General features: G+C 42.6%; 1 protein-coding gene across 4 annotated transcripts in view; it reads right to left on the bottom strand.

Moving 5' to 3' along the window:
* The window catches only part of LOC143295885 (uncharacterized), a 100,723-nt gene that overhangs the window by 39,773 nt on the left and 45,937 nt on the right, over positions 1-15,013 (bottom strand). For all 4 annotated transcript variants that reach the window (XR_013057086.1, XR_013057087.1, XR_013057088.1 and 1 more), the window contains exons 10-17: positions 13,810-13,950; positions 10,231-10,402; positions 9,095-9,202; positions 7,353-7,442; positions 6,183-6,324; positions 3,283-3,369; positions 1,289-1,470; positions 606-778 (exon numbers count right to left, since the gene is read on the bottom strand). Coding sequence is in view for 1 of the 4 variants with exons in the window: in XM_076607559.1 (XP_076463674.1) it covers positions 606-778; positions 1,289-1,470; positions 3,283-3,369; positions 6,183-6,324; positions 7,353-7,442; positions 9,095-9,202; positions 10,231-10,402; positions 13,810-13,950 (1,095 nt within the window). In the remaining 3 variants the exon portion in view is untranslated. The remainder of the gene's footprint in view (positions 1-605; positions 779-1,288; positions 1,471-3,282; positions 3,370-6,182; positions 6,325-7,352; positions 7,443-9,094; positions 9,203-10,230; positions 10,403-13,809; positions 13,951-15,013) is intronic.

Raw genomic sequence — 15,013 nt, 5'->3', positions numbered from 1 at the left:
TGTAGAGATGCTGTCCATGGTGTGAGTTTTGGAGCAGTGCTTGAGGGAAAGAAGACGTGTGTAGAGATAGAGTGCTGTTTGTGATGTGAGTTTTGGGGCAGTGCTTGAGGAAAAGAAGACGTGTGTAGAGATAGAGTGCTGTCTGTGATGTGAGTTTTGGAGCAGTGCTGTCCACACTGCAGGAAAGAAGACGTGTGTAAAGACAGAGTGCTGTCCACACTGCAGGAAAAAAAACGTGTGTAGAGATAGGATGCTGTCCATGGTGTGAGTTTTGGAGCAGTGCTTGAGGGAAAGAAGACGTGTGGAGATAGAGTGCTGTCCATGGTGTGAGTTTTGGAGCAGTGCCTGAGGTAACAAAGCTTGACAGCAGCAACCAGTGTCCCACCAACAGAACAATGACTAACCTTCTCCCCCTGACCAAGTTTGAAGTGAACAGGTCTACTGTGTTGCTTTGGCATGAACCAAAGCCCATGACTGAGAGCACGGTATCTAAAAATATTTGGCACTGGGAAGCATTTCTCACACAGAAACGTGGCGGTGACAGAGATAAAGAAAAAAACAAAAACAACATTCAGTGTAGTTGTGTGTGTGTGTGGTGCCCCCACCTGTGTTGCAGTGCCTGCAGTTGCTGCTGGTGCTGGAGGTGCTGGAGGTTGAGGCGTGACTCGTACTGCTGCAGCAGGTCCTGTTTCTCCAGGGCGAAGGCGTTCTGCAGCTCCCTCTGCTGCTCCGCCAGCTCCTGGCTCACCCGACTCTGGTGCTCCTCACGCAGCCTGACCTGTCACACACACCAGGGCTCACCGCTCGTGGCTCATTTGGGTTTGAATACTGGTGTTCTTCCAGCGGAGTTCATTGTGCTGTGTTGTACTGTGTTGTACTGTGCTGTGCTGTGCTGTGCTGTGTTGTGTTGTGCTGTGTTGTGTTGTGCTGTGCTGTGCTGTGTTGTGTTGTGTTGTGTTCTGCTGTGCTGTGCTGTGCTGTGCTGTGCTGTGCTGTGCTGTGCTGTGTTGTGCTGAGCTGTGCTGTGCTGTGCTGTGCTGTGTTGTGTTCTGCTGTGCTGTGCTGTGCTGTGTTGCATTGTGCTGTGTTGTACTGAGGCTTAGCAAATGTAGGCTTTTAGTAGCTATGAAAAGGCATGTCATTTCAAACATATTTTCAATTGACAAACCTGTACAAACCCTGACACACACACACACACAAACACACCCACACACACTCACCACACACACACACACACACCACACATACACACATACACACACGCGGAAGTAAGTCCACCAGCACTGACCTTTTCTCTCTCCAAGCTGTGCACCAGCTGCTGTTTCTCCTCTTCGTAGCGGTCCTCCAGCTCAGCAATCTCCACACGGAAGCCGTGCTCAATCTCCTTAAGTTCTCGTTCCCGCCTCTCCCCACGCTTCTGTTTCTGCTGCTGCTTGAGCTCAGCGCTCAGACTGGGGCCTGCCTTCTCACCTGAGGAAAGTCTCAGTTTCAGTTTCTCAAGGAGGCGTCACTGAGTTCGGACAAATTCATATCACTACACAGCAGAATAACCCAACACGCTTGTCAGGCCTTGAATGCATGCTTATATACTTGTGTGCCTATCAGAGTGGATTTCTTTTTACATAATTTTGCCAGAGGACAACACTTTCATTACCATGGGTTCTTTTTCAGTGCGACAAGTGTGTGCTGCACGTGGGACCTTGGTTTATCGTCTCATCCGAACGACTAGACGCTCAAGTTTGGTTTTCCAGTCAAACTTAGGAGAAAGGGCGAGAGCGGGATTCAAACCCACACCCCCACAGACTCTTTGTATTGGCAGCTGAGCATCTTAACCATTCTACCACCCTCCTTCTCACTGAGGAAAAAAGAGCACAGGTCATGCGGTCCTGCCTTCTCCTCACCTGAGTACAGGTAACTACAGGAAGGCTGCTACAGGTGTACGGCCACAGTTACACTCAACATGTTTCAGTTGGTGATTTGCCTGATCTGGTGTTTCATGGACTTTGGATAAACACAAGAAGTGTATGTACAGATAGAAAGTAGAAGAATTTCAGTGAGTGAAAAAAGACAGGGTTGTCATCATGTATATACATTATCATGAAAACACCCACACACCCCCACACACATAGATCTCAGATATTGCATGAGATATTTTTTCCTCATTGGGAAAGGGCAAAATCAGGAAACAACTTTCAAGCACTAACCAAAATATAAATGGTCTTTGTCTACACATATACACATATGTAAGAACACACACACACACACACACACAGTCTGTCTAAAAACACTTATAGTGAATAGACGTTAAACTGAAGATAATACACACACACACACATACACACACACACACACACAAGAACTAAGCATTTAAAGAAAGAACTATTCTCTCCTCAATCTTTTAACAATAAGATGTCCATATATTTAGGTTCGCCAAAAAATCAAGACAGCCAATGCACAAAAATGCAATTAATATAAGAACAATAAAAATCTTTAAAAAATATTCGACCATTTATGATTCCTGTCTGAACAGTCATGAACCTTATTTCCTTTAGAATTTAATCCTTACTTTTTCCTGTGTATCAACACCCATTTCCTTTTTATAGTTCCTCTTTGTGTGTGTGTGTGTGTGTGTGTGTGTTTGCATGCAAGTGAGCACTCATGCACATGGGCATGAGTGTGTCCATCACACAAGCGTTCATGGCACCTAGCACTGAGAAAATGTCTCAATTTCTTTCCAACAGTCACCACCCTCGAACTCTGACGAAAAAACAAATCAAAATCACCTTACATTGTTACACATATTTTCTTTTTGGGTGATTGGTATGTTAATGTTTTTTTCCCTTCGCCCCATCTGTAGTAACACACAGAGCAGAAGCAGCAAACAGAAAAGAAGAAGAAAATACAAGAATGAAATGTTACATCTATATTGGCTTGCCCTAAACAGCAACTCAGAGCAGAAGAGACTAAAAAATTAACAAGTAAAATCAACTGTAAAACTATTTCCCCTTGCCCTAAACTGCTGCAACTCAGAGCAGAAGAGACTAAACAATTAACAAGTAAAAACAACTGTAAAACTATTTCCACTTGCCCTAAACTGCTGCAACTCAGAGCAGAAGAGACTAAACGATTCAGAAATAAAAACAACTGTAAAACTATTTCCCCTTGCCCTAAACTGCTACAACTCAGAGCAGAAGAGACTAACAACAAAGGGGTAAAAACAACTGTTACGTCTCACTCCCCTTGCCCCAAACCACAGAAAGAGAGAGGAGAACAGCGACAGACTTTGGTCAGCGGGGGACAGGCCGTGCTGACGGTCAAACAAGGCCTCAGTGGAGCTCATCATGTCGTCGTCGTCCCACTCTGACGTGTCTGCAGCCGCGGCGCGTGTTGTCAGTTAGGGTGGAGGGTTATCATGTCAGGGGCAGGGCGCCAGGAAAGCACAGACCAGTTATGGATTAGCAAGATGAAGTGATGGTCATTCTGGCAGGCAGGAAAATGTCTGTCTACATTAAGCCAAACATGTAAAGTGTTATACATGATACTGAGAAAAAATGCAGTAAAGTTGTCAAGCGTTATACATAATGCTCAAAGATTCAGTAAACTTGACAAGCATCATACATAATGCCAAAAGATATAGCAGGGTGATTTTACTGGTAAAATCCTCTCTTTTTTTTTTTCATGCAGGTTTTCATGCTCCTCACAAGACTTTCCTTGGGAAACTGAAGCCATGACAGGGAAGAGGATGGAGGTAGTGTATTTCATCTATGTGTAAGATTTGCATCAAATATCACTGTCACACAATGTACATTTACAAAGCATCATGTGACACAAAATGTACATTTACAAAGCATCATGTGACGCAAAATGTACATTTACAAAGCATCATGTGACGCAAAATGTACATTTACAAAGCATCATGTGACGCACAATGCAAGTCTTGCCATGAGAATGTGACAGCCCCATGACTTCAGCCACTGAGGAAAGTCTTCTGAGCTGAATGAAATTTGCTCAAGGATGATGTCCAGAACTTTTAGCAAGGGGAAAATTGTTACTGATGGAGGACAAAATCAGAAAATAATTTTCTTGCTTCTATGCTTAAAGGTTAAAAAGTTTGAAAAATAAACATACAGAAAAGCAGTCATGGTTTTATTCAAGAAATGATGATGAATTAAAGAGGAATTTATAAATATATAAATCGATAAATGTACGTATACAGACAATGACCACTGGAAACCTTGATATTATTTTGTGTGTAAAATGAAACACAAGATTTTCATTGGTCACTCTCTACAATGGATGAATGCACAAAGCATGTTACTCTGACTACCTTAGGATTAAAGATGTCTGTAAATGGAATGACAAGCAAGAGTCATATTAATAATGCATCCTATTGTTAGTATCAAAAATGGAAAGTATATATATATTTAAGTACAGAATCAGTACATTTATACATAAATAATGCATTACATTACAAATGTAATACCCACTTTATATCATTCTTGTGTGTGGCAACAGTAATCAGCATTATGTAAGAATGATATCACCACTGCATCAACTCATTCAGTCCTGGCGTTGAACTTTGTTTCGATAAAACGGTTTCTATATTTCTACACATGCATAAAATGCAAGCCAAGAGAACTAACTTCCAGTTTTTCCAGCTGTGTCCATACACGTCAATATGAAGGGAAAAAACCTAATTCATTTCAATATATTTCACACTCTTTTCCCCATCAGTATGGCAGGTAAGTCCACTGAGGCTGTATACTTCCTGGGGATGAATGGATTAACGATCAGTCATCAACAAAATACCTGTCATTTATAGTTATTTTTCAGCCATGCCTTTGTCATCATAGTGACAGAGTGGACAGATTTTATTTTTTCTGGTGATTAAATTTCAAAACAGCATAAAGAATGGACATTGTGATACTGAATCTATTCTTACATCTATCAACCCAATTTCATTGTGATACTGAATCTATTCTTACATCTATCTACCCAATTTCATTGTGATACTGAATCTATTCTTACATCTATCTACCCAATTTCATTGTGATACTGAATCTATTCTTACATCTATCTACCCAATTTCACACAATCTCCTCAACCAACACAATCATGGGCAGGAGTGGCAGGAGAACAATGTTTTTTAGCCTTAAGTTTTGTTTTAAAAAAATATTTAACACAGAAATAATGCAAAACAAGAACAAGATAAAAGATACTTGACGCAGAAATAATCCAGAACAAGAACAATTAACATTTAACACAGAAATAACCCAGAACATGAACTGATAATAACAACTTCACACGGTGCTTTGCATCGTTCACAGATCTCTATAAGCCAAGGAGGTACAACAGGAGTGTGTGCCAGAACAAGCAAGCAATGCCTACACTGTCTTGGCAGGACCCCACAGCCTTGACACCACTGTCAGCTGCAGAGAAACATACCAACACATGCAGGGACAGAATGCTCTGCAAGAACGGAATGCCATGTCATGCCATGAGAAACCTCACCCCCAAATCTGTATCGTCACTGTGTAGAGGGAAGAAACATTTCTGGAAGGTAAACGTAAATTGAAAACATTATAGTCAAATGCTGGTAAGGAGGGAGAACAAACGATGCATGTAAAGTATTTTCTGTCTTATTTTTTGTAAAGCTTTATGTCAAAAAGTTATTATCGTTCAAAAAGAATCTTTTGATGGTGGTAATGTGTGAATGTATATGTAGCTCCAGTGTCAAAGGCTATGTATGTGCCTACTTGTCAAAATCAACATCATTATAACCATCATCATTAGTGGCAGTAGTCGCAGCAATATTATTATGATTATGGTTATTACTATTCTTCCTGAAGGCACTCACAATAAATAACACACAGAAAAATGTTGTAACATAAAAAAAAACAACTTCCATCCCCATCGCATTAACTTTGCATGATTTATCACTATTACTGAAACACAAAAGAATGGCTACAAATGAAAACAGAAAACTGAAACAAAAGATTCACAATAAAAAAAAAAAAATTAAAAAAAACAAACGTTCATCACTCAGCAAATGTTCTGTTTGTGAACCAGCACTGTACAAGGAACGCATACACAAACAATGAAGAGGAGAAGAAATAGTTTTGTTTTAAAAAAAACCCAAAAAAGCCAGCAACAGAGGGAAGCAGAGGAGGAGAGTGGTGCACCTGAAGAAGCGGACGAGGCCCTGGTCCTGACAGGGATGTGGGAGGGGTTAGCGGAGCGAGGTGGGTCTCCGGTGCCACACCCCGTCTGCTGCTGAAGGTCCTCCAGCCGGGACAGCAGCTCGTCGTTGTGGTCCTTCAGCTCCTGTCACACAGTGGTGGCCCAGTGGTAATACATCCGCCTAGGAAGCCAGAGAGCCCGGGGGTGTGGGATTCAATCCCACACTGACACAGTGGTGGCCCAGTGGTAATACATCCGCCTAGGAAGCCAGAGAGCCTGGGTATGTGGGATTCAATCCCACACTAAAACAGTGGTGGCCCAGTGGTAATACATCCGCCTAGGAAGCCAGAGAGCCCAGGGGTGTGGGATCAAATCCCACACTGACACAGTGTTGGCCCAGAGGTAATACATCCGCCTTGGAAGCCAGAGACCCCAGGGGTGTGGGATCAAATCCCACACTCGCCAGAATTTTCTCCTCCCTTCAGCAGACCGTGACTGGTGGTCTGGAGGACTGTCATTTGGATAACATAATAAAGTGAGGTCCTGTGTGTAGTACGCATTTAGTGCCTGTGAAAGAACCCGTGGCAACAAGTGAACTGACCCTGGCCAGTTTTTAAAACTTAATATATAAAGTGCTTTCCTATGTAAAGCATGCTCAAATGCGTTGTACAATGTAAACATCGAAATTTAAACATGCATATAAAACACTGAAATGAAAAGAACTTACATGCATGGCCCTTTACAGTCAGCCAAACAAGCATTCAAGCACAAATTTATGTACACACACACACACTTCTGAAAGTTGTGTTGTTACTTCTCCATGGTCATGCAGTGTAAACCAGTATTTCAGGAACACACCACTGCCCATTCTAGTGGTTTTCAGGAACAAATACTGACGATCAGTGATGGCAGGCATGTCTGCTTGTACTGATCCACTAATCAGATGTCTCCCCCCACTCCCCAACCCCATAAACCTTCAGTCACTGACTTCCAAACAACCTGGCTCCCAAACCAGAGGTATGAATGACCATGACCTTGTGCAAATCCCCCTGACCTTGTGCGAATGACCCTGACCAAGTATGGATGACCCTGACCTTATATGAATGATCCTGACCTTGTGTGAATGACCCTGTCCTTACGTGAATGACCCTGACTGTGTGAAGGACCCTCACCTTGTTCTGAACAGCGTAGAGCACAGCCTTCTCTTCAGCAGCTTGCTTCTCCCTCTCCAGTGACACGGCGCGTGGGGACTCCTGTTCTGCCTGCACAACGCCATCATCAGTTCACTTCAGTTCAGTTCAGTCACCCTAGGAGGCGTCACTGCGTTCAGACAAAGCCATAACACCACATCTGCTAAGCAGATGCCTAACCAGCAGCCAAACCCAATGCACTTAGACCTTGAGGAAAAAATTAAAAGAAAGGAAGTAAAACTGATACAAAGGTAAATAAATTGATAAGTAATCAAATCAATGAATTGATAAAATTCATTTGGATAGTAAATGAAAACAAAAATAGAAAGCAGAATAAAATGAAATAAGTAAAGAAATAAAAAGATAAATAAATTACATAAAATAAAATATTGAAAGAAAAAAACAAACAATATTGATAAATTGATAATACAAAAATAAGTGTAAATAAAATATGCACGCACACACACACTCATATATTTACACACACACATTGACAACAGATATGCAACAAATATGCAGTCTCACAGAAATGAAAGCACAAACAAATGTTCACAGGCCAAACACTACATGTAAAAGCACACAAGACCCAACAAATAAACTCACGCACATGCACACCCACACGTACGCACACTCGCACACATGTACCCACTCCCCCCTCCACACATAACCATCTATATTCCCCATCTCCCATATTACCCTCAGACACACTCACAGACAGACAAACAACAGACACACCTACGTGTCCATCATCACTTTCATTTTCAAAGTGGTGTCGAAGCATGCAGACTGAATTCTAATGCACAAAGCTGCCCGCCATGAAATCTGATGCACAAAGCTGCCCGCCATGCTGCCCGCCATGAAATCTGATGGACAAAGCTGCCCGCCATGCTGCCCGCCATGAAATCTGATGCACAAAGCTGCCCGCCATGCTGCCCGCCATGAAATCTGATGCACAAAGCTGCCCGCCATGAAATCTGATGCACAAAGCTGCCCGCCATGCTGCCCGCCATGAAATCTGATGCACAAAGCTGCCCGCCATGAAATCTGATGCACAAAGCTGCCCGCCATGAAATCTGATGCACAAAGCTGCTACATGATGTACTCAGCAAAGTGCAGCAAAGGCAAAGACATGTCAGACAACAGGTGGGCATGCCATGCAGATCCTGTTCTCACCTGCCTTGCAGACTCTGTTCTCACCTGCCTTGCAGACCCCACCCCATTCTCACCTGCCTTGCAGACTCTGTTCTCACCTGCCTTGCAGACCCCACCCCATTCTCACCTGCCTTGCAGACTCTGTTCTCACATGCCTTACAGACCCCACCCCATTCTCACATGCCTTACAGACCCCACCCCATTCTCACATGCCTTACAGATCCCACCCCATTCTCACCTGCCTTGCAGACCCCACCCCATTCTCACCTGCCTTGCAGACCCTGTTCTCACCTGCCTTGCAGACCCCACCCCATTCTCACCTGCCTTGCAGACCCTGTTCTCACCTGCCTTGAAGACCCTGTTCTCACCTGCCTTGAAGACCCTGTTCTCACCTGCCTTAAAGACCCTGTTCTCACCTGCCTTACAGACCCTGTTCTCACCTGCCTTAAAGACCCTGTTCTCACCTGCCTTGCAGACCCCATTCTCACCTGCCTTGCAGACCCTGTTCTCACCTGCCTTGAAGACCCTGTTCTCACCTGCCTTGAAGACCCTGTTCTAGACCCCGTTCTCACCTGCCTCTGTTGTTGCTGGAGCTCCTTTTGCACCTGTCTGTACAGGGCTTCCCACTCTCTGGCCCTGTCCTGGGCCACGCTCACTTCTTGCTGGCTTTGGGTCAGCTCCTGCAAACCACAACCATTCTGTTTTTGCTGGGGAGTTAGGGTGGGATAGCACAAAATCCAACAGTGATGCTTATGGTTTAGATGGTGGGGCAGCAATAACCACAGTTTCAGTTTAAGGGAAGTGTCTCTCTCTCTCTCTCCTTCTCTCTCTATAGATACACACATACATCTATATATCAAAGAGCAAACGCCAGATCTTAACAGAAACACAGCATGCTGATCAGGTCTTGAGAGAGCCTATCCTAAGTTAGTGCAAAACATAAATCAAAACTGAAATAAAATTATCAAGGCAGAAAGAAAGAAGAGTAAACCCGTAAAAAAATAACAGCAAAGGGAAAGCTACACGGAAGGCCAACAATTGAACTAACTGAATTAACAACAAAAACAACCCCCAAGAAATGCTGACTCACAGCATCAGCCCGCCCTAAAAACAAAAGCAGAGAGAAAGATACACAGAAGGCAAACGACTGAACAAACTGACATAACAATAAACAACAAGAAATGCCGACTCACAGCGTCAGCCCGCTCTAAAAACAAAAGCAGAGAGAAAGATACACAGAAGGCAAACGACTGAACAAACTGACATAACAATAAACAACAAGAAATGCCGACTCACAGCATCAGCCCGCCCTAAAAACAAAAGCAGAGAGAAAGATACACAGAAGGCAGACTGAACAAACTGACACAACAATAAACAACAAGAAATGCCGACTCACAGCGTCAGCCCGCTCTAAAAACAAAAGCAGAGAGAAAGATACACAGCAGGCAAATGACTGAACAAACTGACACAACAATAAACAACAAGAAATGCAGACTCACAGCGTCAGCCTGCTCTAAAAATAACAGTGAAGAGAAGGATACACAGGAGACAAACGACTGAACCGACATAACAAAACCCCAAGAAATGCTGACTCATGGTGTCAGCCCACTCTAAAAATAACAGCGAAGAGAAAGCTACATGGAAGACAAACGACTGAACTAACTGAAATAACAACAACACCACAAAACCCAAAGAAATGGTGACTCACGGCATCAGTGTGCTCCAGCCGGTCCTGGAGCAAGGAGACCTGCTGGTGGAGGTCATGGAGCTGCTCCGAGGTTTGACGCAGGACGGCTGACTGCGAGCTCTGTGCCTCCTGCTCCTGCTCCAATCGGCTCTGCAGCTGACGCACCTGCTCCTGGTGCTCCGTCTCCTGGGCCCTGTCACAGCGAGGGGGGACACTGCTGGTGGGGTTTTTTTGTTGTTGTCTTTTTATTTTTATTTTTTGTCTTTTTATTTTTTCCCTTTGCAGTGAATGTTATTTTTGTCAAGAAAACACATGTAATCAAATTCCACATAAGGTCATCAAAATCGCAACAAAAAAGAAAAAGTATTCGGAATCCATCAAAAACCAGTGAAGCATTTACATGGTAGAATCTACTTAAAGAAGCATAAATAAATACTGAAAATCACTTCTCAGAAGTTGTATCATTCATTAGTCGCAAGGGATTTTTTTAATTCTGCATACCCCCTAACCCAACACACAGACAGACAGGCAGACATACACACAGACACAAACAATAACAACACACACAAATAGTTTATGCTAACAAACACTTTGAAGGAATAAGGTGTGACAATAATTATCTCACATAATATATAATTAAGAAAAAAAGAAGCACAATTATTGTTTTTTCATTTTTGCGTGTTTTTTTAGGAGAGGGCGTGGGGGGGTGGGGGGCTGGGGGGGTTTGTTTGTTTCTTTGTCCCTGCCCCACAATCTCCAACAAAGGTCAAGAACGATTCTGTCATGGGATGGTTTTTCTTTGTTTCTATGCCACAAACGTGTCACAGGAAGTGAAAGGATGGCTTTGTTATAAGGTGATTTTCTTTGTTCATGCTCTGGAGTCTCAACAGTAGGAAAGGTGACTTATCTATGACAGGTGTGTTGTAAAGGTCCTTAGAGCCGCAGGGTAAATGATTTACAAATGTACGTTATCATCATTATCATTATTCTTAAAGGGATGTTTTTTTTACATGATGATTGTTTTTTTGTTTTGTTTGTTGCTGCTCCAGATAGAGGGAATGGATGGCATTGTCACTACATCGATTGGTGTGACTGATGTTTGTAATACTGAAACGCTGGTCTCTAGGGTCAAGAGGCCTCTTAACCAGAGTGTGTCTTAATATCAAATCACGTTGTTGTTTTGTTTTTGTTTTTTTCAAGAATTGCTACAAAGCCAATGCCGAAATCTGTACATGGAAACATTCCCACGCTTGCGAGTCCCCATAAGGGAAAAGAATGGCTTTGCTGTGTAATTATTTTTGGTGTTGTTTTCTTGCTCCTGATCCAGCATCCTGATGCAGAGGACTGAATATGTTGCTGTTGTTGCTGTTGTTTTAGGGTGAGAGGAGGGCAACAAGGGAGGGTTTCAGACAGGCTGTAGTTCTGGCATATACATGTAGTGCAATGTAAGCACGATAATACACAACCACAGAGTTCTCCATAAGACAGGCTGTGGTACATGACAGAGGGAAAGAAGAAGTAATGGATTTTTCACAGTTGTTTTGGGTTTTTTCTCATTTCTGCAAGATGATTTTGTGTATTTGTTTGGTTATGCTTTTCTTTTCTTTCTCTTTGTTGTTGTTGGTGGTGGTGGTGGTGGTGGGCTATCATTTTGGGTGTGTACATGTTGTGGAATGGGGGATGCTGGGGGAGAGGATACAACAACTGTCCATGGAGTGGTCAGTACAGGATTACACATAGCACACACATAAATATATATATGTGTGTGCATGTACACACACACACACACACACACACACACACACAATGTGCATACACAATACATGATTAACAAAAGGAAAAAAACTAAATATTTTATTTAAAGGACAACATTTTCCAAATAGATCCAGAAGAAATGATAAGGAAACTATCAAAATAAGTTATCCTACTATTCCAAGACCAGGGTACAGGGTTAACAATAAAAAGTGAGAGACAGACAGACAGAGATAGAGAAAGAGAAAGTAAGAGAGAGAGAGAGAGAGTGTGTGTGTGTGTGTGTGTGTGTGCATGCATGCATGTGTGCATGTTCAGATGCATATGCACTGGCACGTAAGCCTTGCATTTCTTCACATCAGTGTAGCCAGTGACTAACTTTACACACAGGCGGAGCAGCAGCTGTCACCAGACGTCAGATCCAGGGACTTACAAAGTACCAAGGATAACAATAAAACCCACCTGTTGCAACAGTCCCCACCCCCATGTCAATGTCTCCCCCAGGTGTTCAGCCACTAAAAGCTGAGAAGACTATAAATCATTCCATTTATTTGATGGTGCACCGCAGAGTTCCTTTAAGTTTCAGCTTCAGTTTCAAGGAGGTGTTAAAGCATGTGGACTGATCCACAACGCTCCACCACAACTGCTGTGAAAACAACAACAACAAAACAGTAGATGCCTGATCTTTGCATGAACCTAATGTGCAGATCAGGCCTTGAGATCAGTGACATCAGATCCTGGAAGTGTGGCAGGTTGTTCCTGTTAACCAGGTCAGCACATCATATGGAGCAAGGTGGTAGAATGGCTATGTCATATGGAGCAAGGTGGTAGAATGGCTATGTCACATGGAGCAAGGTGGCAGAATGGCTAAGTCATATGGAGCAAGGTGGCAGAATGGCTAAGTCATATGGAGCAATGTGGCAGAATGGCTAAGTCATATGGAGCAAGGTGGCAGAATGGCTAAGTCATATGGAGCAAGGTGGCAGAATGGCTAAGTCATATGGAGCAAAGTGGCAGAATGGCTAAGTCATATGGAGCAAGGTGGCAGAATGGCTATGTCATATGAACAAGGTGGCAGAATGGCTCAGTCATATGGAGCAAGGTGGCAGAATGGCTAAGTCATATGGAGCAAAGTGGCAGAATGGCTAAGTCATATGGAGCAAAGTGGCAGAATGGCTAAGTCATATGGAGCAAAGTGGCCGAATGGCTAAGACACTCATCTACCAATACAGCGTCCATTAGGGTCTGGGTTTGAATCCCACTCTCACCCTTTCTGCCAAGTTTGATTGGAAAATCAAACTGAGCATCTTGTCATTTGGATAAGACAATAAAATGAAGTCCTGTGTGCAGGATGCACCTAGCGCACTGGAAAAGAACCCATGGCAACGAGAGTGTTGTCCTCTGGCAAAATTCAGTAAAAAAAAAAAAAAACTGACTCTGATTGATACACAAATATACATACACGCACTCAAGGCCTAAGCACGTTGGGGTATGCTGCTGGTTAGGCATCTGTCTAGCAGGTGTGATGCAGCATATATGGATTTCTCCGAATGCAGTGATGCCTCTGTGAGAAACTGAAACTACTATTATTACCTTTTTTTATCTCAACTGCCTGTGAGTGTTTTATGTTTCATACCAGAAAACCAAAAATAAAACAAAGAAAAAAAAGAAAGAAAAAAGAACAACCCCCAAGCAGCTCTAACAATGTCTAGAGGGACCCCAAGATACACAAAACCAAACTACCACTAACCGTACTTTCAACAAACACTGACAAGACATTTACTTTCACACAAACAGAAACTCTGTTTCCAACAACATCCAGATTCCCTGCTGTTGGTAAACACTCACTTGAGCCGTTCCTCGTGGGATTTCTCCAGCTGAGCGTGACGTTCATCCACCTCGGCAGCCATGATGGAGTTACGAGAGAGGGTGTCGGCCAGGTGTGATCGCAGCTTCTCTCTCTCCTCTCTTGTCTGGTCCAGCCAGGACCTGAGGAGACAGCTTCTGTCTTGTCATAAATAACTACATCCACTTCTAGACAGCTTCTGCCTTGTCATAAATAACTACATCCACTTTTAGACAACTTCTGCCTTGTCATAAATACCTACATCCACTTTTAGACAACTTCTGCCTTGTCATAAATACCTACATCCACTTTTAGACAACTTCTGCCTTGTCATAAATGCCTACATCCACTTTTAGACAGCTTCTGCCTCATCATAAATACCTACATCCACTTTTAGACAGCTTCTGCCTTGTCATAAATATCTACATCCACTTTTAGACAGCTTCTGCCTCATCATAAATACCTACATCCACTTTTAGACAACTTCTGCCTTGTCATAAATGCCTACATCCACTTTTAGACAGCTTCTGCCTCATCATAAATACCTACATCCACTTTTAGACAACTTCTGCCTTGTCATAAATACCTACATCCACTTTTAGACAGCTTCTGCCTTGTCATAAATACCTACATCCACTTTTAGACAGCTTCTGCCTTGTCATAAATACCTACATCCACTTTTAGACAGCTTCTGCCTCATCATAAATACCTACATCCTTAGAACTCATAATACCTACATCCACTTTTAGACAGCTTCTGCCTTGTCATAAATACCTACATCCACTTTTAGACAGCTTCTGCCTAGTCATCAATACCTACATCCACTTCTAGACAATGTCAGCCATGTCATAAATTATGACATCCACTTTGACAATGTCAGCCATGTCATAAATAACTACATCTACATTTAGACTATGTCAGCCATGTCATAAATAACTACATCTACATTTAGACAACGTCAGCCATGTCATAAATAATGACATCCACTTTCAGACAACTTCAGCTATGTCATAAATACAGATCCTACTCTTGTTTTAATTTCTAAAAGAATCTGTTCTTTATAGTATCAAGATGAAAAAAATAACAATGTGCAAAAGAAATGAACATATAATATGCAATGCTAAGCATTTATGTCCTTCCACAGGTATATTATATCAATTGCAAAGTTTTAAAGCAAATATGCACAATGCTTTTATATGCATGTCT

This window comes from Babylonia areolata, chromosome 21 (assembly GCF_041734735.1).
Source record: "Babylonia areolata isolate BAREFJ2019XMU chromosome 21, ASM4173473v1, whole genome shotgun sequence".
Classification (NCBI taxonomy): Eukaryota; Metazoa; Mollusca; class Gastropoda; order Neogastropoda; family Buccinidae; genus Babylonia; species Babylonia areolata.
This window is presented reverse-complemented; position numbering and strand designations above follow the sequence as displayed.